Source organism: Acomys russatus, chromosome 25 (assembly GCF_903995435.1).
Source record: "Acomys russatus chromosome 25, mAcoRus1.1, whole genome shotgun sequence".
In the NCBI taxonomy this organism is placed as follows: Eukaryota; Metazoa; Chordata; class Mammalia; order Rodentia; family Muridae; genus Acomys; species Acomys russatus.
Window position 1 is genome coordinate 3,328,131 of NC_067161.1, and position 27,767 is coordinate 3,355,897.

General features: G+C 41.4%; 1 protein-coding gene across 2 annotated transcripts in view; it reads left to right on the top strand.

Annotated features, from left to right (window-relative positions):
• The window catches only part of Gspt1 (G1 to S phase transition 1), a 41,537-nt gene extending 13,989 nt beyond the window's left edge, over positions 1–27,548 (top strand). Inside the window, exons 2-15 of one of the 2 annotated variants that reach the window (XM_051167350.1) lie at positions 1,062–1,103; positions 1,203–1,244; positions 2,395–2,619; positions 5,062–5,095; positions 10,571–10,648; positions 13,542–13,722; positions 15,055–15,209; positions 15,364–15,504; positions 19,014–19,107; positions 19,886–19,966; positions 23,168–23,341; positions 24,318–24,407; positions 24,672–24,840; positions 26,556–27,548. In XM_051167350.1, the coding sequence (XP_051023307.1) occupies positions 1,062–1,103; positions 1,203–1,244; positions 2,395–2,619; positions 5,062–5,095; positions 10,571–10,648; positions 13,542–13,722; positions 15,055–15,209; positions 15,364–15,504; positions 19,014–19,107; positions 19,886–19,966; positions 23,168–23,341; positions 24,318–24,407; positions 24,672–24,840; positions 26,556–26,608 (1,559 nt within the window). In that variant the 3' untranslated portion in view covers positions 26,609–27,548. Of the gene's footprint in view, positions 1–1,061; positions 1,104–1,202; positions 1,245–2,391; positions 2,620–5,061; positions 5,096–10,570; positions 10,649–13,541; positions 13,723–15,054; positions 15,210–15,363; positions 15,505–19,013; positions 19,108–19,885; positions 19,967–23,167; positions 23,342–24,317; positions 24,408–24,671; positions 24,841–26,555 lie in introns of both variants that reach the window. The other variant, XM_051167349.1, reaches the window with a different exon arrangement.
• Positions 27,549–27,767: the final 219 nt, after the last annotated feature.

Genomic DNA, 27,767 nt, shown 5'->3' on the forward strand with positions numbered 1-27,767 from the left:
AAACTGAATTGTCGCTTGATCTTAAGAGTTCTAGAACAGGACAAAACTGGCTTTATCAGAATTACTTTTAAAAAAATAATAATTTTGAGCCTGGTGTGGTGGCGCATGCCTTTAATCCCAGCACTCAGGAGGCAGAGGCAGGCGGATCGTTCTGAGTTCAAGGCCAGCCTGGTCTACAGAGTGAGTCCAGGACAGCCAAGGCTACACAGAGAAACCCTGTCTCAAAAAACCAAAAACAACAACAAAAGATGTGTTAGATAAGTACAATCCAGTTCATTTGCTTTATTCTGGGCTTTGTGCTATATTTATATCTGCGGAGGAAAGATTTGGAAAAATGTTTTTAATATTTCCAGTAATTGAAGTTGCCTGTTTCCTGTGGAGTTTTTAAATTAGTAGTTGTGTGTAAGTGCAGGTGTGAATATGCTATGGCACAGGTGCAGAGGCCAGAGACTACTTTGTGGAATTGGTTCTTCTACCTTTTTTGAGTGCCCGGCTTCTTCCACAATTATACGGGCTCAAGCATTGAACTCAGCTTGTCAGGTTTCTGTAGCAAGCTATTTTATTTTATTTTTGTTTTTAGAGACAGGGTTTCTCTGTGTAAGTAGCCAAACCATCTGCCTTTGCCTCCCCAGTGCTGAGATTAAAGGCGTGCACCATCACACCGTATGTGGAGAGATCTTTACTTGCTGAACCATCTTGCTGGTTCTCAGATTTTAAGTCGTCTGCAATTGGTAGGTTTTAGTTTTTTCGAGACAAGGTTTCTCTGTGTAGCTTTGGCTGTCCTGGACCCGCTTTGTAGACCAGGCTGGCCTCGAACTCACAGAGATCCACCTGCTTCTGCCTGCCGAGTGCTGGGATTATAGGCGTGCGCCACCACGCCCGGCTTAATTGGTAGTTTTTTTAAAGTGTTCTAAACAGACTTCTGATTTGAAACCCATTTAGTTACCATTGTTCTGATTGCTGCGGTTTGTGGTGTCATTGAATGGCTGCTTTTATTATGTTAGAAGATAAGAACATAAGACATAGCTCAGTCTCTAATAGCACTTACTTTTCTTAACCAGCGCCTGTGGAGTCCTCTCAAGAACAGCCGTTATTGTGTGAAGGTAATTATTTTAATGTCTAACCAAGACAATTATGTTATCTGTGTATAAAATTAGACACTGTTTTATGAGTATTTATTGTATTTTAATTTTCTTCTCTAGGCTCAAATTCAGCTGTTAGCATGGAACTTTCGGAACCTGTTGGTAAGAATTTCTGACCATACTAATAGAGTAATGTGAAACTCTTTCACTCTCCAGATTTAAGGTACAAATGTAAATGTTCTGATGACTGAAGTGTCTGCTTAAGCCACGCTGACTTTTTTGCTATTAGAATTTAAAAGTATAACAAATTGAGCATTAACACAGCCTTGACAAATTAGTGACTGCAAATGGAATTGAGTAGAGGGTTGCTAGCTAATTTAAAGGTTGTCCTTGTTGCTTGGGGCGGCTTGCTTTTTAAATGAAAGTTTCTCTGTCTAACAGCCCTGGCTTTTCTGCATCTCCTTCTGTAGACAGGGTTGCTGGGACTCACAAATTGCTGGGATTAAAAATGTGCACTACCATGCCCAGCTTCTTTTTTGTTGTTGTTTCTTGAGACTGGGTCTTTGTAGCCTAGGCTGCCAAACTTGGCAAGATGGCCTTGAACTATTTGAACCTATCGCCTGTACTTTGAGAATGCTGGGATTACAGGCATGCCCCATTATTTCTAGCTCTAACATTTCATCAAAAATGTCCATCCTTTAGAAAACACCTTCATGCCAGGCATGGTGGCACACATCTTTGACAACAATGTTCGGGAGGCAGAGGCACTTGGATCTCTGGGTTCTGGGCCAGCCTGGTCTACAGAGTTAGTTCACGACAGCCAGGACTCTTGTTGCCCAGAGAAACCATGTGTTGAAAAACAAAACAAACAAACAAAAAAACTTTTATTACTCTTAAAAGCTTCCTATTTCCAAGGTGGCTATTGATGTTGATGCCAAAGAGTTGTTATTTATATAGAAAATTTACCTCTTAAGTTTTTTTCACACTCCTTATTCTGATTTTTATACTAACCTTTCCCCCCCATCTGTCAGGACATAGCTGGTGTTGGGAGGGGTGGCTTGCTTGTTTACATGTAGTCTACTCTTAGGAAATGACACCATGCTAGGATAGCTGTGTGTTAATGGTATCAGTTCTGGGTTAAGGCTCTGCTGTCGGCACCAAGGCCAGCTTGAAAACCTACCCATCTCTTCGTGTGTCATGGGTGTCAGGAGAGGGGCTTAAGTGACTTGTACTTGCTACTTTAAAGCCTGTGTGGTTAAAAGGCAGGCAGGTCCTTTTCCAGATATTGAATTAAAATATCTTTCTTCAGTAGAAAATGGAGAGACAGAAATGTCCCCAGAAGAATCATGGGAACACAAAGAAGAAATAAGTGAAGCAGAGCCGGGAGGTGGCTCCTCGGGAGATGGAAGGCCAGCAGAGGAGAGCACCCAAGAGATGATGGAAGAGGAAGAAGAAATACCAAAACCCAAGTCGGTGGTGGCACCACCAGGTGCTCCTAAGAAAGAACATGTAAATGTTGTATTCATCGGGCATGTTGGTAAGTTGTCCTCATGGAACTCCTAAGCAGTGACCAGAGTTTTCTGGAAACATCAAAGTGTAGAGTAAAACTGAGTCAGAATACTGAGCGTCGATAATGCTCTGCATACACAGTCAGCACTGAGAGCTCACTGCAGGCCACATGTAAAGTGCCTTTGTTGTTGTTGTTGTTTTGCAAGAAGAAGTTTTCTCAGTATAGCCCGTGGTCTGTAGACCATGCTGGCCTCAAATTCTGCCTACCTCTGCCTCCCAAGTGCTGGAATTAAAGCCATGTGCCTAGCTTTTTTTTTTTTTTTTTTTAAATGTTTTTCAAGACAGGGTTTCTCTGTGTAACTGTCCTAACTGTCCTGGACTCGCTTTTTGTAGACCAGGCTAACCTTGAAGTCACAGCGATCCACCTGCCTCTGCCTCCCCAGTGCTGAGATTAAAGGTGTGTGCCACCATGCCTGGTCTGCGTTTTTATTTTTTAAACTTGATTCAGCTGACAAAATTTTTTTGCCAGTTCTTTGTTTTTGAAGTTTGGGCAGATGAACTGTTTTGTAATGGCATAGAGGAAGAAAATAAACTTCGGTATGTATAGAATGGATTCTTATTTCGTCTGTAGCCCATTGGTCGTGGCTTGCCATACTGTAATATCTCTTAATTAGTATCCAAGAAGCGTGTATACTTTTTGTGTTGTCTTTATTTGATATGTTCCTTTTAATGGAGTTAACATTGTTATTAATTAATTAATTTATTCATTTATTGTGTTTTTTTTGGGTTTTTTTTTTTTTTTTTCAAGACAGGATTTCTCTGTGTAGCTTTGGCTGTCCTGGCTTTGTTAACACTATTATTTTTTATTATTTTTTTTATTTTTCAAGACAGGGTTTCTCTGCATAGCCTTGGCTGTCCTGGACTAGCTTTGTAGACCAGGCTGGCCTTGAACTCACAGTGATCCGCCTGCCTCTGCCTCCCGAGTGCTGGGATTAAAGGCGTGCGCCACCACCGCCTGCCTGTTAACACTATTATTATTCAGCTTAATTTTGTATGGAATTTGTAGAGTAACTTCTGGGTGCTTGCCAAGTATCTGATTTAGCCAAACAAACAAGACCTCATTTTATGTTTTCTGACTTATCGTCAAATTGTCAGAGAAGAAAATCCTGAATTCTACCTGGAGACAGGGACTCACTCTGTAGTAGTCCAGGCTGACCTTGCACGGGCTCTTCCTGCTTCACCCTCCTGAGCTGTAGTGTTGTGGATGCGCCTTGCATGCTTGACTTACCCCCTTTTAATATATCACGCCCTTTACAGAAAACCAACTCTGAAATCTGTGAAGGAATGCTTGCTCTGTGTCCTAAAGTGAGAGGACATCTGCTCACATGGCCTGACATAGGCCTGTGATCCTGGCACTCAGGAGGCCAAGGCAGGAGAGTTGAGTTCAAAGCCAACCTCGGCCTTTAGCTACAGTCTTCTATGGCTATCTGGGGAATGTGTATTCTCTGGCACTGTGCTGCTAGGTGAAGGTCCACAAAAACCTTTTTTTTTTTTTTTTTTTAAGATTTATTCATTTATTATTTGTACAGTATTCTGCCTGCCAGAAGAGGGCACCAGATCTCATTATAGATAGTTGTGAGCCACCATGTGGTTGCTGGGAATTGAACTCGGGGCCTTTGGAAGAACAAACAGTGCTCTTAACTGCTGAGCCACCTCTCCAGCCCCTGGGTTTTGTTTTGATTTTAACATTTATTTATTTACTATTGTGCCTACAGTGCTCTGCCTGTATGTACACCTGCAGGCCAGAAGAGGGCACCAGAGCACATTATAGATGGTTGTGAGCCACCATGTGGTTGCTGGGAATTGAACTCAGGACCTCTGGAAGAGCAGTCAGTGCTCTTAACCTCTGAGCCATCTCTCCAGCCCCTACAACAATCTTTTTTAAAAAATGATCTCTTATAGTCTTTCAAAGCTGGGTATGGTGTCACACGCCTTTAGTCCCAGCAATCAGGAGGCAGAGGGATCGCTGTGAGTTCAAGGGCAGCCTGGTCTACAAAGAGTCTAGAACAGCCAAGGCTACACAGAGAAACCCTATCTCAAACAAACAAACAAATTCTTCCTTACCAGGAAAGTATGTCTCAGTTACCATTGCCCTATAGGGCTTCTTAGTCTGATTCATTGCATGTGGGAGAAAGTCCCTAGGACTTAATCTCTAAATTCTGTTACAGTTCAGTTGATTTTGCAAGCCTTGGTTGTACATGATTTAAAAAATAAAATCACTAGGCAGTGGTGGCACAGGCCTTTAATCCCAGCACTCAGAGGCAGGGGGATCTTAGTGAGTTCCAGGACAGCCAGGGATACACAGAGAAACCTTGTCTCAAAAAACAAAACAAAACAAAACAAAATCACTACAGTTTTATGTATTGGTTGTTTTTAACTTATGTTCCAATATTTTTGCTGTTCCTTTTAGATGCGGGCAAGTCGACCATAGGAGGGCAAATAATGTAAGTCTCTCTTTTCTCTAATGGTAGAGTTAGTTTGATTAGGTAAATTTCAGACATTGTAAGCATTCCTGTTGCCACAATTGAGATAAAAATAGGTTACCACATTAAGGTAGAAATGTTAATAATAATAAATCATCTCTAGGAAAGGCAGGTATTAAATAATTTTTTTTTTTTTTTTTTTTTTTTTTTGTAGTGTCATTGTTAGTTCTTAATCAGTGTCAGACTCATGGAACACTGTGTTTCTGAAATTTGTTTTTAAGAAACAAAACAACCAGGGCTATACATAAGAGAAACCCTGTCTAGGGGGGGGGGGAGAACACAATATAGTGTGCATGTTTATGCATGTTGGTGTTTACATGTGTTTATGTGCCCGTACATACAAATGCTGTACCAGGAAATCACATGCCTTCCTGTTGCTGTCTGCTTTATTGCATTGGGATGATTCTCTTACTGAATTAGAGGCTTTCTGGTTTGAGTTGACTGGCTGTAGCCACATAGCTTTTGGAATCTGCCTGTCTGTCCCATCCCACCACCCCACCCAGTGCTGAAGTTATAGCCACAGGAAGCCATGCCTTGTTTGTTTGTTTGTTTGTTTTGAGGCAGGGCTATGTACTACCACACCCATCTCCATGCCCAACTTTTTATGTGGATACTACTAGGGCTTTGAACTTGCTGCTCATGCTTGCAGAACAAGAGCTCTTGGTGACAAAGTGATCTTCCCATTCCTCCTTTTTGGTTTTTTGAGACAGGGTTTCTCTGTGTAGCCTTGGCTAGCCTGAACCTGCTTTGTAAACCAGCCTGGCCTTGAACGATCTGCCTGCCTCTGCCTCCAAGTGCTTAAAGGTGTGGGCCACCACCGCTCAGCCCCATTCCCTCTTTTTTTTAAATGTATTTCTTTTCTTTTTTAAATTTATATTTATTTTATGTGCATTGCTGTTTTGCCTGCATGTATGTTTGTGTCAGATCCCCTGGAACTGGAACAGACAGTTGTGAGCTTCCATGTGAGTGCTAGGAATTGAACCTGGGTCCTTTAGAAAAGGACCTTTAAAAGCCGGTGCTTTTAACCGCCAAGCCATCTCTTCAGTGTGTGTGTGTGTGTGTGTGTGTGTGTGTGTGTGTGTGTGTGTGTGTGTGTGTTTACATGCCCTTTTTTGTCTGTAAATGAGGCGTTCAGCACTGTAATATTAAGTGGGCTTTGTGTGGATTGATTTTTGCCCAAGAATAAGCAATAAGTTAATATTAGTGTTCTGAATTTGTTTAAGGTAGGTTTGTTTGCTTGGTTTGGTTTTTTGTTGTTTTGTTTTGTTTTTATTGTTTGTTTGTTTTTTGAGTAATGAAAGCTAGCTTTCTGGGGGGTTTTGTTTGTTTTTTATTTTTATTTTATGTGTACGAGTGTTTTCCTATACATATGTGCACTGTGTGCATGCCTTGTATCCTTGTCAGCAGGGCAGTAGTGGTGCACACCTTTAATGCGAGCATTTGGGAGGCAGAGTTAGGTAGATCTCTGAGTTTCAGGCCAGCCTGGACTACAGACAGGTTCTAGAACAGCCAGGGCTGCACAGAGAAACCTATTCTTGGGTGAGGGAGGGGGAGTTGAGGGGTGGGGGGGGTGTTATGCCACCTTGAAGTAATTAAAGATGGTTATGAACTGCCATGTGGGTGCCTGGAAGTGAACCCGGTTCCTCTGCAAGAGCAGCAAGCACTGTGGTTGGTTGGGTTGGATTGGGTTTCCTAATGCAGGATCCTGGTACTAAACAAGAGCTCTGTAAAACCAAAAGTTTGATTCTGAGTCATGAATAAGCTGTTCTTTGCTCCTGAAATTTATGTAGATTTAATCAAAGGCAAGTAGTCTGGCCATCATTCCAAGATTTTTTATTTTTAATTGAAGAGGGGGAGAGGTGTGTGTGTGTGTATACATGTTCACATGTATATATGTTAGTCTACACATAGTGTTTGCATAATGAAGAGATCCAAGATTGGTGTTAGCATATTCATTGAGCAGAGTCTCAACGCAGAGCTCTCTGATTTGGCTAATCCCTCTAGTCATCTTACTCCAGGGTTCTGTCTTTGTCTCTGAGGCTGGACTAGAGTCAGACAAACCTAAGCTGCCTCTCCAGCTGATTTACATGGGTTCTGGGGATCCAAAGTTCCATGTGTGTGACAAGTGCTATAACCACTGAGCCATTACCCCAGCCCTGATTTTTTACCATTTTGTACAAGCCACCTACTTGAAAAGACACCGACAGACCTCTAGTAATGCATTTTAGTATTGCCTCTTTGGTTTGTTTTTCTCTGTGCAGCCTTGGCTGTCCTGGACTTGCTTTGTAGACCAGGCTAGCCTTGAACTCACAGAGATCCACCTGCCTCTGCCTCCTGAGAGTACTGGGATTAAGGTTTGTGTGCCACTACACCTGGCTGGTTCTTGACAAATTTTAAAAAAATCTGTGTGTGTGTGTGTGTGTGTGTGTGTGTGTGTGAGATGTATGTGTGTATATGTACATGCCATGGTGTATATATGGAGGATGAAGGAGTCCTCAGTCTTCGCCTTCCACCTTATTTGAGATACGGTTTCTTGTTTGAGATATGGTCTCTTGTTTGTTGCTGTGTATTGGGCTGGCTGCCACCTCCCACTCCCCACACTAGCTTCCTGTCTCCCTATAAATGGACTAGGATTACAGACATGGTGCTACGGTGTCTGAGGTCTAGAGATCTGAACTAGAATTGTAAAGATTTGTGGAGTAAACCCTTCCCACTGGGCTACCTTCCCAATTTGATACATCTTTGTAATTAATTAAGAGGTCCTAAAATTCTAATTACTTTTAGGAATTTAGACGTATTTGTTCAAACTCAGTCATCAGAGAACCGATATGCTGTTGTATTGCTTGGTTGAGTAGTTTTAAGTGGTAATCCAGGCGCCTTTTTGTTTTGGTTTGCTTTAGTTTTGGTTTTTTGAGACAGGATTTCTCTGTGTAATAGCCCTGGCTGTCCTGGACTCCCTTTGTAGACCAAGTTGGCCTCGAACTCACAGAGATCTGCTCTGCCTGCCTTTGCCTCCCTGAGTGCTGGGATTACAGGCATGTACCACTGTGCCTGCCTCCCAGACTTTAGTTAGCTAACAAGGTTCTGTGGGTGCAAGTGTTATTGTGTCTATTTTAGACAGTATGTTTTTTTGTTGGTGGGCTATACTTGTGGTGGCTTTTTTATGGTTTCTTTTTCTTTCTTTCTTTTTTTTTTTGGTTTTTCGAGACAGGGTTTCTCTGTGCAGCCTTGGCTGTCCTGGACTTACTTTGTAGACCAGGCTGCCCTCAAACTCACAGCGATCCTCCTGCCTCTGCCTCCCAAGTGCTGGGATTAAAGGTGTGTGCCACCATGCCCTGCTTTTACGGCTTCTTTTCTTTTTCTTTCTTTCTTTTTTTTCTATTCAGATTGTGAAGAACATATTGTAGGTAATTATGTGGGTAATATTTGGAATGAGAGTTATGGGAGCTCTGATTTAGATTGAAAAGATTTAGCAGGCTAGTGAGTTAGTCAGACAATATAGTCTTATATTGACTAAAGCTATTTTACAAATTTTTAGTCTTACATGTTCACATGCATGTGGGTACGTGTGTATTGGTGTTGCAGAAAGATTGCAGGAACAATACAAGGTTCCTATAATCCTTTGAACCTAATGTGAAAATCATACACAACTACATAGTGTGGTAGTCAAAACTGAAAAACTAGTGCTGGGAATGCAAGTGTCAAAAGTACTAACTCATCAGGCATGCATAAAGTCTTGGATTCAGTCCTCAGCACTGTTTAAAGCAAGCAAACACACACTTCAGGGTCAAAAGCTTCAACTGTTGGTTATTAGTTCTGGTTGGTTGGTTTGCTTGTCTGCCTGTGGGGTGCCACCATACCTGGCAAGTTTGAAGATCATTTATAATATTAAACAACAGATCTTAATAGAAGTTCATCTGCTTTTTCCATTTTTTAAAAAAGAAAATTATTGGGTTTCTGTGTATGCGTGCCAGCTTGTGTGTGTGCACCTGTACCTGAGCAGGCTAGAAAAGGATGTTGGATCTCTTGGAATTGTAGTTACAGGCTTCCATGTGGGTACTGGGAACCAAACCTGGGTCCTCTACAAAAGCAGTAAGTGCTCTGAACTGCTGAACCATCTCTCCAGTCCCACCTCCCTTTTCTAAAATGTATGTGTATGGGAGACCAGGAGGAATGCTGGCTCTCCTGGAGTTGGGGTTACAGGTGGCTGTGAGCTGCCTGGTCAGAGTCCTGGAAACTGAACCGGGGTCTTCCTGAAGAACAACAGCAGAACTTTCTAACTGCTGAGTCATCTCTCTAGCCCCTGACCTTAGTAATTTAAAGAATTTGGACTAGGTGTTTTCCTGTTTTTGTTTTGTTGTTTTGTTTTTTGTTTGCTTTGTTTTGTTTTGTTGTTGTTTTGAGACAGGGTTTCTCTATATAGCTCTGGCATTCACTGTAAATGAGGCTGGTCTCACACTCATAGAGATCCACCTGCCTCTGCATCCCAAGTTCTGGAATTAAAAGTGTGTACCACCACTCCCTGCCCTTAACATTTATTTATTATTCATGCACTGTTCTGCCCGAGTGTGTGCCAGCATGCCAGAAGAGGGAGTCAGATCTACTTATAGATGGTTGTGAGCCACCATGTGGTTGCTGGGAATTGAACTCAGGACCTTTGGAAGAACAGACAATGCTCTTAACCTCTGAGCCATCTCTCCAGCCCCAAATACACTTTTGGGTTTTTTTTTGGTTTTTTTTTGTTTTGTTTTGTTTTTAATGTTGTTGTTTTGTTTTTCAAGACAGAGTTTCTCTGTGTAGCCTTGGCTGCCCTGGACTTGTTTCGTAGACCAGGCTTGCCTCGAATTCACATCAGTCCACCCGTGTCTGACTCTTGAGTGCTGGGCCTAAAGGCGTGCGCCACCACGCCTGGCTTCCGACATTCTTTAAGAATAACATACCCTGCGCGGTGGCAGCACATGTCTTTAAGCACTTAGGAGCCAGAGGCAGGCAGATCTCTTGAGTTCAAGGCCAGCCTGATCTACACAGAGAAACCCTGTCTCAAAAAACAACAACAAAAACCACAGAAGTCATAATATATTTCATGTCCTATGAGTATTGTGATATCAATAATGTTTTCTATCTGTCATATATATGTATATTCTTATATGTGTGTAGATGTATGTCCTTTTTATATTTAAGCTAGATTTTTGGCTAGTGAGATGGCTTAGTGGGCAAGTGGAGCAGCTCTGAGCAGCCCTTGGACACATGCAGTAGAAGAGGAAGACTGACTGCTGCTATTGTCCTCTGCCCTCCCCATGTACACCATGCTGGTGCACACACATGGATAAATGAAATTCTGGTTTTAATAGCTTCTTTTCTGTAGTTCAGATTCCCTTCTAGTGCTTTAACGTGTTCCCTGCTTTGCTAAGTTACTAAGTATGTGCTCTTTTTCAGGTATTTGACTGGAATGGTCGACAAAAGGACACTTGAGAAATATGAACGAGAAGCTAAAGAAAAAAACAGAGAAACTTGGTATAGTAAACTTTTATGATACTATGAGCGACTTTCAAGGAAACCTGGTGGTACCTTTAATGTTTTTGTATTCTGTTCAAATATATGTTTTTCAGCCAGGCCCAGTCTTCTTCTTGTTGTTGTTGTTGTTTGTTTGTTTGTTTTGTTTTGTTTTGTTTTTCTTTTTGGTTTTTTGAGACAGGGTTTCTCTGTGTAGCCTTGGCTGTCCAGGACTCACTTTGTAGACCAGGCTGGCCTTGAACTCACAGAGATCCGCTTGCCCCTGCCTCCCGAGTGCTGGGATTAAAGGTGTGTGCCACCATGCCCGGCTTCCAGGCCCAGTCTTATATTCCTATGGTCCCAATACTCTGGATGCTTAAGGCAGGAATTTGAGGCCAACCTGGGCAATATAGTGAGGCCCTATCTCAGTAAAATTATTTAAAACAAATTTTTGCTGTGTAAAATCCTGTATAATAAGGCAAAGGCTTTTTCCCCCTTGCATCATACATAACAACTTGCTTTGTGTGATTTATTAATTTATATAAAGAAAATTTGGGACTCACTAAACACTATGTCATCTACTTAGTTGAGTAATTGTGTAACTATTAAAAGATGATGGTTATATTGTTAGGCGGTGGAGGCACATACCTTTCATCCCAGCATTTGTGAGGCAGAGGCAGATGGATCACTGAGTTCAAGGCCAGCCTGATCTACAAAGTGGGTCAGGACAGCCAAGGCTACACAGAGAAACTCTGTCTCAAAAAAAAAAAAAAATCATAATAAGTAGGAATAGAACTTAATGGTATAGTGGTATTTGGAGTGAAAAGAAATATAATTGTATGTAGGATATTTGTCTTAATGTAAATAAGTACTAGAAGGAAAAAGAAGAAATAGTTATTTCCTTTCAGTGGCATTGCCTTTCCAATGACCTGCTAAAGTCATTACCTTTCAATGGCAAGAGAAAAGGTGTTTGTGTGCGTGCTTTGTAACCATGCTTACTATGATATTTAAACTTTACATACCTAGTATAGGTGAGTAGTAGGGTAATTGCCTGGCTGAGTGAAAAGCTTGTGTTCAGTCCCTAGCTCCTGAGGGGAGAGGTTCATAGCCCTTACCTCTCTGCGACTCTGATGTTCCTTTTCAGGAAGGACCTCATTTTTCTATTTGATTCTTGTTGGTATTGAGACAAGAATAGCAATAATCTTTAGCGCTGGTTGGCCTGGAACTCACTATATAGAGCAGGCTAGCCTTGAATTTAGAGATCCACCTCCCCGTTTCCCAGTTGCTGGGATTGAAGGGGTGTGCCATATCGACTAGCAAATGGAAGAAGTCTCCCCCTGCCTTAGATCTGTTACTCATACCGTGTTCAGTGTGCAGGTACACCTGTAGGCTCGGGATGTTTGGGAGAGCAGCTAGTGTTCTTAACTTCTGAGCCATCTCTCCAGCCCTGGAAAAAGTCTTAATGAGTATTAGACTCTTATAACAGGCTCTTACTATGAATGTATGGAAATAATTTATATAGAATTATATAATTCATATACAGTTATGTAATATCAGTAATTTTTAGCAGCTAGCCAGTGTTCCACCATGATGTGAGTGGTGGCTCTATGGGAAGAAATACGCTTTTTTGAGATGAAGTCTCACTCTGTATCCCAAGTTGGCTTCAAATTCATTCATAGGTAGTCTATAAATGGCTCCCACTTTCATACTTTCAGGTATGAACTACCACTCTGCCTGGCTTTTTTGTTTGCTTGGTTCTTCTGTTTTTCTAGACAGGGCTTCTCTGTGTAGCATTGGCTGACCTGGACTCACTTCATAGGCCAGGCTAGTCTCAAACTCACAGGGATCTGGCGTCCCAAGTGCTCGGCTTACAGGTGTGCGCTACTGTGCCCGCTTCTTCCTGGCTTTAATATCCTTGCTTTTTACAATGACTATATCCTATATCTGCCATATAGTTAGAAAAGTAAAATAAGGGCTTGACTCTTTCACTCTGTGACATTGGGGTTACTTGTAGTAGTTGCTTTTTCTATTGCTGTGATTAAACATCATAACCAGAAACAACTTCTAGACGGAAGAGATATTTGGACTGAGAGTTCCAGAGGGATACAGATCCATCATGGCTGGGCCGCAGGGCCACAAGCAGTCACTGTGGCTGGAATAGCAAGCCAAGAGCCACCTAGAAATGTAAAGCTTTAAGTTTTAAGCCAGCCTTCAGTGACACACCTCTTCCAACAGTGTCCACCTTCCAAGCCTCCCCAGACAGCACTACCAACTGTGGGCTGAATATCCCATGCCCGAGACTAAGGCAGACATTTCACTGAAACCACAATAGGCATACTGTCACTCATCTTTGTTTCTCCTTTTCTCTGTGGCCTTCCTTACAGGGTTTTGATGTGTAGTCCAGCATTGTCTCTAAGCATTCAGCGTTCTCCTGCCTCAGTCTCCCTGATCCTGGACTTATAGGTGTAAGACACCACACCCAGGACATGCGCAGTCTTTTCCCCGTGTGTCATTTTACTTTATGAATAATGTTTGCTTATAAACTAGTTGAATATGCAAATGTTCTGTTTGAATCATAACAATGCATATTGAATTCTCTTGTTTTTATTTTACTAGTCTTTATGACACAGATGAATAGTGGATTTGAAACTAGATGTCACGTTTAATAACATGTTTAATGGTAGACTAGTCTTTTAAAGATAATCATGGGGCTTGGAGAGATGGCTCAGTGGCTAAGAGCACCGCCTGCTCTTCCAGAGGCCCTGAGTTCAATTCCCAGCAACCACATGGTGGCTCACAACCATCTATAATGTGATCTGATGCCCTCTTTAGCAGATAAAGCACTCATAGAAAATAAAGTTTTTTTTTTTTAATCTGTAAAGATAATCATGTATTCTTTTAAAAATTTTTCCAGGTACTTATCTTGGGCCTTAGACACAAATCAGGAAGAACGAGACAAGGGTAAAACAGTAGAAGTGGGCCGTGCCTATTTTGAAACAGAAAAGAAGCATTTTACAATTCTCGATGCTCCTGGCCATAAGAGCTTTGTCCCAAATATGATTGGTGGTGCCTCTCAAGCTGACTTGGCCGTACTGGTAAGAAAGACATTTTTATTCTGTGCATGTTTACTAATAGCCAAGGCTGTATCTTTCTTTTCCTCTGGAAAGGCGTGAACCCATGACCTTTGTGTATTGCTATGCAAGTTCTCTATCACTGATTTGTGAAACAGGGTCTCTCCATGAAACTCTGGCAGGCCTGGTCAGAGATCTGCTTGCCTCTAATTTAAGGTGTGCTCCACAATCCTAACTTTAACATTCTAATTCACTCTTTAAAAGTTGTGGGGGTGGGGGGGAGGGTGTTTGGTTGGTTTTGGTTTTTGAGACAGGGTTTCTCTATAATAGCCCTGGCTGTCCTTGACTAGCTTTGTAGACTAGGCTGGCCTCCAGCTCACAGAGATCCACCTGCCTCTGCCTCCCAAGTGCTGGGATTAAAGTCGTGGTGGCTGAGCATATGCTCTTAGAATTTTTGTTTTGTTTTGTTTATAGTATTAGAGATTAAACCCAGTAGGGGCTGGAGAGGTGGTTTAGTGGTTAACAGTACATACTGCTTTTGCAGAGGACTTGAGTTTGATTCTTAGCATCCTTGGCTGGTGGCTCAAAATTGCCTGTAAGTCAAGATCCAAGGATATCTGTCTGATGCTTCTGGCTTTAGCTGGCGCGCGTGCGCGCGCACACACACACACACACACACACACACACACACACACACACACACACACAGTAAAGATTGGTCCTGGGACCCTGAAATTGCTAAACACCTGCCTTATCACATCCTTACCATGAAAAGAAAGTATGTGAAATGTTTGTTTTGATGCTTGGCACAGCACATGGGAACAGCTCCACTAATGAGCCACCTCTCAATCTCAAATCTTTTGGGTTTGTTTGGTTGGTTGGTTTTTGTTTTTGCTGTTTTTGTTTACTCCAAGACAGGGTTTCATTGGCCTGTCCTAGAACTTGCTCTTGTTTTTTTGTTTGTTTTTTTTTAATTTTCCATTTTTGGTTTTTGAGACAGGGTTTGTGTGTATAATAGCCCTGGCTGTCCTTGACTGGCTTTGTAGACCAGGCTGGCCTCCAGTTCACAGAGAGCCACCTGGCCTCTGCCTCCTGTGCTGGGATTAGAGGTGTGGGCCACCAGCAAAGGACTTGAAACCCTCACATCCTTAAGCCATTCAGACACTGTGTGATTGGACCTGTCCATTGTACCACATTTGCTCCCAGTTCCTTGGAATACCTTCTTAAAGAAGTATAGACACTTTGCTTCTAGATTTGGTGGTGACGGGGTTGGGGTGGGGCCTGATAGGCCGGAAAGCAGGAGGGCAGAGAGACTACTGAATGTCTAAGAATAAATTACTTGATTTCTTGGAATAGGTCATCTCAGCCAGGAAAGGAGAGTTTGAAACTGGATTTGAAAAAGGAGGACAGACAAGAGAACACGCGATGTTGGCAAAGACAGCAGGTGTCAAACACTTAATTGTGCTTATAAATAAGATGGATGATCCCACAGTGAACTGGAGCAATGAGAGGTAAGCTGGTTTTTACAGACAAGCCAGTGAAGTCATGGATGGTTTTATTATCGTTTGCAGTGTTTCTTCCAGTTTTTTTGACCTTTAATTTGTTTATTGGTGAAACTAGAGTTCATTTAGTTGGCATAATTGAGCTATTTCTAAATATTCATAGATATGAAGAATGTAAAGAGAAACTAGTACCATTTTTGAAAAAAGTTGGCTTCAATCCCAAAAAGGACATTCATTTTATGCCCTGCTCAGGACTGACGGGAGCAAATCTCAAAGAGCAATCAGATTTCTGTCCTTGGTACATGTGAGTAACCTTTCTTACTTTCTTTAAAGGGAGGATTGGCATATCTTAGTAGTAATTGGAAGAGATTTTGGCTGTAGTCTTGGTTTTAAAAATATTAGGACCATTGCCTTTTAAAAACCATGTGGTCTGTTGTTGTTGTTGTTGTTGTTGTTGTTTTGGTGTATGTGCTGTATGCTTAGGTGTGTAATGTGAAGGTGTGCCTGCCCTTTTCATGTATGTCCTGGTTATCAGTTGACACCACACGATTTCTTCTATTACTTCCATCTTAATCTTGTTTTGTTTTTTGTTTTCTAAGAGGGTTTCTCTTGTTGTCCTTGCTGTCCTGGAACCACGTTGAAGACCAGGCTGACCTAAAACTGCCTGCCTCTGCCTCCTGAGCTCTAGGATTAAAGGCATGCGCCACCACGCCCAGCCTCCATCTTAATCTTTTGAGACAGTTGTTAACTGAACCTGAAACTAACTGATTTGGCTGGAGTGACTGACTAAAGAGCCCTGGGATCAGCCTGTCTGCTCCCCAGCCCTGGGATTATAGTGCATGCACTACCTGCACAGCAGGCATTTTCCCCCTTGGCCTATAACTCAAGTCAGTAGATTGATGCCTTACAAGTGTGAAGCCCTGCCCACCACCCCATTCATTTCCCAGTCCTACTTACTCAGACACACCAAAGAACCAAAAAGCTTTTTTAAAAAAAGATTTATTTATTTATTATGTATACACTGTTCTGCCTGCATGTGTGCCTGCCCACCAGGAGAGGGCATCAGATCTCATTATAGATGGTTGTGAGCCACCGTGTGATTGTTAGGAAATTGAACTCAGGACCTTTGGAAGAGCAGACAATGCTCTTAAACTCTGAGCCATCTCTCCAGACGCCAAAAAAGTTTTTTAATGTATAAGTCCTTACTATATAAATGACAATTAGCAAGTCTTTTTTTTCCACTCTATATTATGTTCCTTCTTTCCTTCCCTTTCTTTCATTCCTATTTGTTTGTGTTGGGTGGAATCCAGAGCCTTTAGCGTGTTCTGTATCACTGAGCCCATCCTTCTGCTCCTAGTTCGTGCGGAAGTGTAGGTGCACATGTGCTACAGTGTCTAGGTGGAGGTCAGAAGACAGCTGGGAGAGGTTGTTTCTCTCTGACTTTCCTTGCTTAGACAGGCAGGCCTCAGCTGGCCCATGATTAATCATGTGACTCCCATCTCTGCCTCCCTCTCATCTTCTCTTAGCCCTGGAATTACAAATGTGAGTCAGTGTGTGTGTGTGTGTCTGTTGTGGTTTTTTGTTCTTTGTTTTGTTTTTTGTTTTATTAGTTTATTTATTTAACACCTGCATGCCAGAAGAGGGCACCAGATCTCATTATAGATGGTTGTGAGCCACCATGTGGTTGCTGGGAATTGAACTCAGGACCTTTGGAAGAGCAACAAGTGCTCTTAACCTCTGAGCCGTCTCTCCAGCCCTTTGTTTTTATTCTTTAATACATAGCATATTGTGGTTGGTGCCTGCTGCCAAGCCTGGTGACCTAAGTTTACTCCCTGAAACCCTCATAGTAGAAAGAGAAAACAAATTTCTGCAAGTTACCCTCTGAGCTCCACATGCATACCAGGGCACCAGGGCATGTACATACTCAGTGCATGAGTGAATGAAAGCACTGGCTGGTCAAGGGCACAACGATATAGCCCTGCAGAAGAGGATGAAGCCAGTCTAGTTTCTAGAGTAATTAAGTGTTAAGATTTTAGATTTTCAGGACTGGAGAGATGGCTCATTGGCTAAGAACACTTGTTGTTCTTGCAGAGGACCTGGAAGTTGGTTCCCAGCACTCACATGGCAGCTCACAGCCATCTGCAATTTCAGTTCTAGAGAGGGATCTGACTCCTTTTTCTCACCTCCTGAGATAGAAGACATCCACGTTATGCACATACGTATATACAGACAAAACATTTAATACACATAAAATAAAAATATAAACATAGCTGGGCATGATAGCCCAAGCCCTTAATCCCAGCACTCAGGGAAGCAGAGGCAGCCCAATCTTTGTAAGTTCAAGACCAGCCTGCTCTACAAAGTGAGTCCAGGACAGCCAAGGCTACACAGAGAGATCCTATCTTGAAAAAAACTTACAAAAATTTTAAACGCACGCGCGCACACACACACACACACACACACACACACACACACACACACACACACACACACACAAACAAAAAACGCAACCAGCACTTGGAAGGCAGAGACAGGTGGATCTCTGAGTTCGAGGACAGTCAGGGACATGCCGAGGAACTCTGTTTCAACAAGCCATAAATAAATGAATAATAAATAAAGCACAAATTTAGATATTGAAAGAAAATATTTTTTTCTTTTTATATTTAGTTTTCAGTTCACTTTTTGTGTAAGGTATATGGTTTTTACCTAGCTAAGTTCATTTTGCTTTGTTATATGGATATGCAACTATTTGGTATAATTTCTGTGTTGTATTATCACCCTCTTTATTAATTAAATGGCCATAAATGTTGAGAACTTTTTCTTCCCCGTCCCTCCTCTTCTGTTCAGTTTATCTTAAGACTGTACAGGCTTGCTTACTGTAGAACTTCTCTCTTTTTTTTTTTTAATGACAAACACAAGAGTATTTTATGGACTATTTGATTTTTTTTAATGTTTTGTATTTAATTGCTTTTTAACAAATTGTTTTATTTATTTATTTTTAATTTATTTATTAAGTACATTTTACTGTAGAACTTTAAAACTGGTCAAAATGTGTTCTCTCTCTCTCTCTCTCTCTCTCTCTCTCTCTCTCTCTCTCTCTCTCTCGTTACTGCAAAACAGACAGCCTTGCTAGACAGTGCTGCCTCACAGTCATAGTAAAGGAGAAACAGTGTTACAGAATCCTGATTTTAAATTTCACGCCATAAAACTGGGTAATAGAGTTGGGCATTTGGTACATGCCTACAGTCCCAGCACTTGAGAGCTGATGCCGGAGATTTGAGGTTTAGGCAGTCTACAAGACACAGCAAAGACCCTGTGTCCCCATCCTTATACACTTACTATTATAAGGCAGGCTGTTGCAAAACACTTTTTCTAATTACCATGCATTTCTGGGGAAACTGAGCCAGCATGGTTCAGTGGGTCAAGGTGCTTGCTGCCAGGCCTGATGGCTTTAGTCCTTCAGGGCTCAGACCATTGGAGGAGAGCGCTGACTTCTGCTCCATACACACACGCTCACACACCAACACATAAGTCAGTTAATAGATACCCAGATGGGCTTTGTGTGTGCTTGTAGTTTTCTGTTTTGAGACAAGAATCTTACTATGTAGCCTAGGTTAAAAGTAAGATGGTTTGTTTTATTTTAGTTTTCTGGAGTGTAAGTTTCATGAAATGGGAATGTATTAAGTGAAAAATGTCCATGGGAAAAATAAAATGTTATATGATTTTTTTTAATTTAAATTACATAATGTAACTTCTTAGGTTTTTAAAAATGATTATATTAACTTTCTTTAATGGATATTGTTCTGTTCTCAGTGGCTTACCATTTATTCCATATCTGGATAATTTGCCAAACTTCAATAGATCAGTTGATGGACCAATCAGGCTGCCAATTGTCGATAAGTACAAGGTACCTCAAAATTAAAGTTAACTACTGTATTTCAGGGGAGGTGAAATCATTGTGTTTTGTTACATTACAAAAAGATTTACTAGCCGGGCGTGGTGGCGCACGCCTTTAATCCCAGCACTCAGGAGGCAGAGGCAGGAGGATCGCTGTGAGTTCGAGGCCAGCCTGGTCTACAAAGTGAGTCCAGGACAGCCAAGGCTACACAGAGAAACCACGCCCGGCTCAGTTTCTTTTTTTTTTTTAAGGTAGTTTTACAGTACAGGGGCTTGTCCCTCGGCTTGGGCTTTGTGGTGCACAACAGACAAACTGTCTGCCACTGAGATATATCCTAAGCCCTCAGCTCAGTCTTTAAACTTTGAGAGTAACAATTCCTAGCCAGGCAAGGTGGCATGCCTTTAATCCTAGCACTCAGGAGGCAAAGGCAGCCTGTTCTGCAGAGTGAGTTCAAGGAGAGCCAAGGTTACACAGAATACACACACACATGCGTGCGCGCGCGTGCATTAATTTATTTATTTCTGTGCTGTTCTCTGCATGAAACTTTTTTTGAACCTTAGGCATTCTTTGTTATTTAATATAAATGTAATCAGGCCCAAAATTACTATGAAGTATTTGTTACTTCCCCTGTGTTTAAGAATACTTGTAAACATTCTATTGCTTATTAAGCTAAAGATTTTTCTTTGATTAATAAATCCCATAGAATATCGCTTTGGGTTATTCACCTGCTATAATTCGTAATAAAAATTGTAAAGTTTAAAAAAATTTTTTTTCTAAATTTGAATAGGACATGGGGACTGTGGTTCTGGGAAAGCTGGAATCTGGATCTATTTGTAAAGGCCAGCAGCTTGTAATGATGCCAAACAAGGTAAGAGTTTAGTATGTGTTCTCTTACTTAGATTCTCTCTTGAAAATATTCACAGCCAGGCGCACGCCTTTAATCCCAACAACTCGGGAGGCACAGGCAGGCGGATCACTGGGAGTTCGAGACCAGCCTTGTCTATAAAGTGAGTCCAGGACAGCCAAAGCTACAAAGAGAAACCCTGTCTTGGCCAGGGGAGGGGGGTGCGGGAAGAGAAAAAAAGAAAATATTCGCAGATTCTAAACTTTTCAGAAACTTAGGAATTTCTGCTAAAACAAACTTAGGCTTTATAAGTAATGATTATTTTATTAATACTCAGTGTTAAATTTAAGGACAAATGGAGGCTGGGCAGTAGTAGCACATTCCTCTAATTCCAGGATTTGGTAGACAGAGGTAGGTGGATTTCTGAGTTCAAGGTCAGCCTAGTCTTGAGTTCCAGGACAGCCAGGGCTACACACAGAGAAAACCTGTCTTGAAAAACCAAAAAGAAAAGAAAAGAAAAAGGGAAAATAAAAATAAATTATTTATATACACACACACACACACACACACACACATATATATTCTCACTAGCCCTTTAAAAAGGGAAACTATAACATTCTCCAACACAAAAGAGCTTACTTAACATGATGTTATACAGTTGAAGGCCAATTACACAAAGTCAAATAATGGTTTGTGTTTTATTTTTGTGGTACTGGAACTAAAACTCAGGGCCTTGTGCATGCTAAGCAGCATTCTGCTACTGGTTATATCCCCTGCCCCTCAGATAACTGTATGATTTTATGTGAGATACCTAGAAATAATGGTGAAAGTGCTTAGAGATAAGGAACTGTTGTTCATTGAGTGTGTCTACGTTCACATGGCAACATGAGAGTCTAGTTTTGAAGTTTGGTTTCATTTATGAACATACTCCTACCAATCTTTATGCTTAAAGATAGTAAATATTAGGGGCTCAGGAGTGGCTCAGTGGTGGAGTGCTTACTACTCTTGAGGAGTACCCGAGTTTGGTTCCAGCACTTTAAGTGGCTTACAACTGTCCCTAACTCCACTTCTAGAAGATCTATGATGTTTTCTGGACTCTGTGGGCATTTGTACTCATTTGTTTTGTTTTGGTTTTTTTGTTTGTTTGTTTGTTTTGGTTTTTTGAGACAGGGTCTCTCTATGTAGCCTTGGCTGTCCTGGACTTGCTTTGTAGGGCCGGGCAGTGGTGGCACACGCCTTTAATCCCAGCACTGAGGAGGCAGAGGCAGGCGAATCTCTATGAGTTCGAGGCCAGCCTGGTCTACAAAAAAACAAATTTTAAATGTATTTACAATCAAACATTTTAAAGCTGTATATGGCAGTGCATATCTGTAATCTCAGCACTTGGGAGATAGAGGCAGAAAAATTTGGAGTTCAAGGTCATTCATAATAGGTATCTGAGGTCAGCGTAGGTAACTTATTAAAAAAATTAAGTCAAAAGCCAGGTATGGTGGCGTAGGCCTTCAATCCCAGCACTTGAGAGGCAGAGGCAGGCAGATTGCTGAGCTCGAGGCCAGCCTGGTCTACAAAGTGAGGACAGCCAAGGCTACACAGAGAAACCCTGTCTTGGGGTGGGGAGTGATTTTAAGTCAGGTGTGGTGGCACACACTTTAATCCTAGTACTCCGAAGGCAGAGGCAAGCTGGTCTCTGAGTTTGAGGCCAGCCTGGTCTACAGAGTGACTCCACAGAGAAACCCTGTCTGGAAATCAAAAAAAGAAAGAGCATAGTAAAGGGCTGGCGGGGTGGCTCTATAGATTAAAGGCTTGACCCTTGATACCTGTAACCCACATATATAGGTGAAAGGAGAGAAACTACCCCACAGAGTTGTCCTATGACTTCTACACACATACACACACACACACACACACACACACACACACACACACCACCCCCACCCCCACCCCCCCCCCCCCCCCCCCAGATACATTTACAAACAAAAATTCATGTTAGTGGGCTTAAAAGTAGTTTGATGATTTCTACTTTGGAGTCCTACAAAAACTATTCCAAGACAGAAATTGATGTTCTTAGTGCTTCCTAGGTAAATACCTTTTGCTAAGCTCTTGCTTTTAAAGAAATAAAACATGTAATCCTGTGGTTGCAATGCCCATATCACTCCCCACATCCTTCTCATGCAGCACTGTGGCCTATGGTGAAACAAAAGAACAAGTGACATTTAGTACATTAACAACATGATGTTGACCATTGCAGCACATGACTCTAGCTCCTTTCCTCCAAGGAAATCCTGGACTCATTAAACAATGTTTTTTTTTTTTTAAAAGAAGATTTGCTCATTGTTAATTTGTACATATGAGTACTTAGGCTACATTTGTGCATTATGTACACCTGGTGCCCACAGCAGCCAGAAGAGAGCATCTGGGTATTCCTGGAACTGGAGTTATAAATGGTTGTGAGCCACCAGTTGGGTGCTGGGAATTGAACATGGGTCCTTTGGAGAGCAGCAAATGCTCCTAAAGGCTGTGCCATCTCTCTAGCCTGAACAATGTGCTTTTAAAGTTCAGTTGTTAAAATAACTTTCAAAAACACACACTTATTTCAACATTGACCTGCTTTGGGGAGATAATTTTTGAGCTCTGAAATTTGCATCTAAAGAGGTAAAAAAACAATTATTAGATTGATATTTGTCTTAGTTTCTGTGGTTGTTATAAAATACCTGGAGAAAGGGTACTGACCGGGAGGGTCTGGAGAGGTGACTTGGCACTTAGGGAGTACTTGCTTCTCCCTTATCAATGGCCTAATCCCAGCTCCGGGGATCCTGCGCCCTCTCTGGCCTCCACAGACCTTGCAGCCTGGCTTCTACACCCAGACAAGCACACATAAGTAAAAGTAACTTTCTAAGAGCAAGTCAAAGGGACTGGAGGGAAGGCCAGCCTGGTCTACAGATCGGGTTCCAGGCCAGCCAAGGCTACACAGAGAATCCTTGTCTTGAAAAACCAAAAAAAGTTGTTAGAATATGATATTTAAATATAGCAAATGTGACGGCTGCCACTTTGTAGCAAGTGGTAGCTTGTCTGACATGCACAAGTCACTGGGATTCATCACCGTTTCCTCAATCTTTATTTTGACTTGTGAATTTGTAGCTTCTTAGCAAATGAACATCAAGGTTGTTCTATGTCCTATAATGCAGTCCATGTGTCACAAAACCTCCAACTTTATTTCCTTTTAAGCACAACGTGGAAGTTCTTGGAATACTTTCTGATGATGTAGAAACAGACGCCGTAGCTCCAGGTGAAAACCTCAAAATCAGACTGAAAGGAATTGAAGAGGAGGAGATTCTTCCAGGATTCATCCTTTGTGATCTTAATAATCTTTGTCATTCTGGACGCACATTTGATGCCCAGGTAAATAAGTGGCTGCGTTCATCTTTGTGGTTGATTAAGCCTCGGTAGCTAGAATGTCCTGAGTATTTGTGACTTCCCATAGCCAGTATCAGAGAAACTCGTGTACACTACAGCCACAATACCTCACGGTTTCAAGGTGCTAGAAGAATTTACTAGGTTGTATTTTCTTCTAAACGGAATTTTATTTTTGGTTGTTTGTAAAAGTTAGAGTAATACTCACTTGTAAATAAATGTTTAAAGTTTCCTTGATTTGACGAAAGCATAGTTGCCTGCACAGCCAGAGCTAGTGTGTTTTTAGACTCGGGTCACACTTACATTTAACCTGCTCGTCTTGAGAGAGTAACAGCCAATGACAGGTACCATTAGCAGAACTCTTTGAGTACTGTTAAACTGGAGCTGGGACGGCGGCTTAGTGGATGAGAGTTCTTGCTGCTCTCACAGAAGACCTGGGTTCAGTTCCAAGGACCTATGGGTTACAGCTGCCTGTAGTCCAATTCCGTGGGATTCGGCCCCTCTCCTGGCCCCCTCAGGCACCAAGCTGGCAGGTGGTGCACAGACAAATATGCAGGCAGGATACTTATATACATAAAATCAAATAAATCTTAACCCTTACCCCCAAAAAGTATGACTAAAGGTTTTTGGGTGTTTGTTTTTGTTATAATCCCATTCACTTGTTTGCTAACTGGGCCTTGAGTATTGACAGTTGGATAGGCTATGGGAAGATCACAACTAGGGCATGACTACCTTAGTTCTGTGGGTAGTATCTAAGTGAAGGCTTCGCAGGAAGAAGCCTGTTGAACTGAGATCAACCAGGCACTTGATAGTTGTTGTACAGTGGAATGTTTAACAGTTGAGCTGAGGTTGGGCAGCTTGAGCTAGCCTATCAACAAATAACCAGGTATAGCACATTAACAGAAAAGTGATTTCAGTTATTTCTTGGGATAACTGTGGGTTTGGTTCTGTTCTAATTTGACAGATAGTGATTATAGAGCACAAGTCCATCATCTGCCCGGGGTACAATGCGGTGCTGCACATTCACACCTGTATCGAGGAAGTGGAAATAACAGTGAGTTGGGGTTTGGGATGGCTGGTTTGTTTTGTTGTTTGTTTTTGCTGGAGGAGGGTGTGTCCTGGTGCATATGTAGAGGTCAGAGGTTGTCCTTGTTTTGAGATAGGATCTCACTACTAGGCTGGCTTGGAACTCATCATGTTAGGATTACAGGTATTCAATACCATGCCTAGGTTACATTTATCTATATTCTTAAGAATTTTAGTTATATTTAATGTTTTAATTTTTTTTTTTTTTTTCTTACCCTCTTTCTTACCTAAGGCCTTAATCTGCTTGGTAGACAAAAAATCAGGAGAAAAAAGTAAGACTCGACCCCGTTTTGTGAAACAAGATCAAGTATGCATTGCTCGTTTAAGGACAGCAGGAACCATCTGTCTGGAGACCTTTAAAGACTTCCCTCAGATGGGGCGTTTTACCTTAAGAGATGAGGGTAAGGGTTGTTCAGTGTTTAGTAATTAACATTATCTAAGTACTGTCTATATTACAGCAGGTTCAAAGTAAGTCCAGGTTTATGTTCTGTTCTTGAATATATTAAACAAATAGAATTACCTTACACTGGCAATAATGCTTCATGCAGACTAATTTTAAGATGTCTATCATGAAGATTTCTATAGTAAATATGAAGAGTACAAGGGATATATGACTTGATTTTTTTTTTTTTTTTTTTTTCATAAATATGTCCTTCACATGCTTGGGAGCATCTATTTCTGTCTAACTTTGATTGATGCAGAATAGCCTGACTTTCTTCTATCAATCCAAGAATTCCTTGGTATGAAAGCGAAATGATTGTTATGGAACCTTCCTTTGTAGGCTAATGTTTCTAACTTAGATGATTTTTTAAAAAAAATTTTTTGTTTTGTTTTGTTTTTTAAGACAGGGTTTCTCTGTGTAGCCTTGGCTGTCCTGGACTCCCTTTGTAGACCAGGCTGGCGTCAAACTCACAGCGATCCGCCTGCCGCTGCCTCCCGAGTGCTGGGATTAAAGGCGTGCGCCGCCACCATCCAGTGTTGTTTTGTTTTGTTTTGCTTAAAGATTTATTTTTTATTTATACAGTATTCCGCCCACAGGTGTGTACACCAATTTGCATCATAGATGGGTGTGAGCCATCATGTGGATGCTGGGAATTGAGCTCAGAAACTTTAGAAGACAGTCAGTGCTCTGTTTTTGTTTTTTTGTGCTTTTCGAGACTGTGTAGCATTGGTTGTCCTGGAGTCACTTTGTAGACCAGGCTGCCCTTGAACTCAAAGCAATCTGCCTGCCTCTGCCTCCCGAGTGTTGGGATTAAAGGTGTGCGCCACTGAGGTCTCATGTAGTCCAGACTGTCTGATGATCCTAAGCTTCTGGTCTTCCTGCCTATACTTTGCAAGTCTTGAGACTCCTATCCCCAACACAGAGTGCTGCTGTTTGAGACAGGGTCTCATAGTGGAGCCCAGGCTGGCCTCCAACTCATTGCAGTTCTGCTGCCTTGGCCCCTTGCGAGCGGGGATTACAAGTGTCAATTCCAATGTCTGGCAACTAGAAAACTACATAAAGCTTTGTGGTTAAGCAGAAACACGGATAACCACTTAACATGGTGGTTTCCAGGGTAGAGAATATAAAACTGTTGTTTTGATTTCTTTGTTTTTTTGGTTTGTTTTGTTGCTGGTTGGTTGGTTGGTTGTTTTGAGGCATCTTTTCTATGTAATACCCAGCTAACCTTGAGTTCAAGATCCCAAGTGCTAGAATTAGCGGCCTTTGCACTATGTCCGGTTCTAAATAATTGTAGTTAGTCATTAGACCCTGATAAAATGCAGCAGGTAGGTATTAAGGAAGTAGGAAGATTGCTTAGCTTCTAGGTTTTTTCATGAGTCCTGTGGGTTTGTACTGATATCCCCTTTAGTCCTTCCAGGCATGCTCCTGGAAGAACAGTTTTACTGAATTATATTATCTGTCTTTTTAATTGCTTAAGGGCAGGTTTAGTTTTTTGGTAGCTATACACATGTATGTGGCCCTTTTTTTTTATGTAGCAGATTTTTGAAGTATAGCCATGTTGCTGAATGTACTGTAATTCACTAATTTTTATCTGAGTGTGTTCTATTGTATGTTTATGCCACTTCCCAGTAAGACTCACTGAAAGGCATTTTTTTCCCTAAATTTCATTTCTAGGCAAGACCATTGCAATTGGAAAAGTTCTGAAACTGGTTCCAGAGAAAGACTAAGCATTTTCTTGATGACCCTGCACAATACTGTGAGGAAAATTGACTGCAAAAGCCTACTTCACACCGCCTTCTCTTATTTTCTGCCCATTGACAAACCCCATATTTTGCAAAGAAAATTCACAGCAAAAGTCCACATTATGTCAGCTTTCTCATATTGAGAGCTCTGCTATGCCACTGTTGAATTTTCCCCAAGATTTTGCCCCTTTCAAACTTTGCTTCCTTGGACAGATTTGGCAATAGCTTTGTAAGTGATGTGGACATAATTGCCTACAATAATGAAAACCTACAAGAATTTTTTTGTTTTTCATTTTTCCCCTTAGGCATAGTTAGTCTTTTTTCCCCCAGGCAGATCATTCTGAGTGTGCGAGTGTGTGTGCACATGTTAAAAAGACAACTACCATGTTAATAAAATATTCAATTTGAAACCCTTTCGGTATTTGAATTGCTTTTGAATACTGTTTTTTATCTCAATGTAACATTGTTGCATTAGCTTTTTAACTGCCAAGTAATTGAATACATTTTATTACTTGGATTTTTCTAAACTCCCCCTACCCACTCACTTTAAATGGGGCATTTACAAACACTGCTCAAGTTTGTATTAAAGGAAAGAATTTGTTTGATCCCTTATTTTGATGGTTGATGCATACATAAACACCTTTAACAACGTGACATGGCTTTACTAACTAGGTCTATTGGTTACTGTCTGCCAATTTATATTTTAATATGATTTCTTAATCACAGTAAGTTGTTTGGTAGTTAAAAACAGCATTACTGTCATCTTTATAAGTAAAGCTTAATGAAACTATACCCCTACAGACAATTCTATTAGCTAGTTATATTAATGGAGTTCACAGTAAAAGCATGTTGAGACTGGCGAACGCCCTTTGGTTTTTCTAAGAGCTGCATGCGTCTAGTATGAAACCCTATCAGTTCCATGTGCCAGTTCCACGGGTTACTCACTTCGTCAGGAACTTTAAAGAGTGGAAGAGCCTCGCTGCTTCATGCCAGTTCTCAACCCATGACTAAACGAACACAAGTCATCACAAAGCTGCTTACACTAAAATCAAGCACAGAATAGGCTTTATCTCAATTATTGGAGTTTTCTTAAATATAAGCTAGAATTTGCTAACCATGATTTGGATGGACCACAGTACAGCGT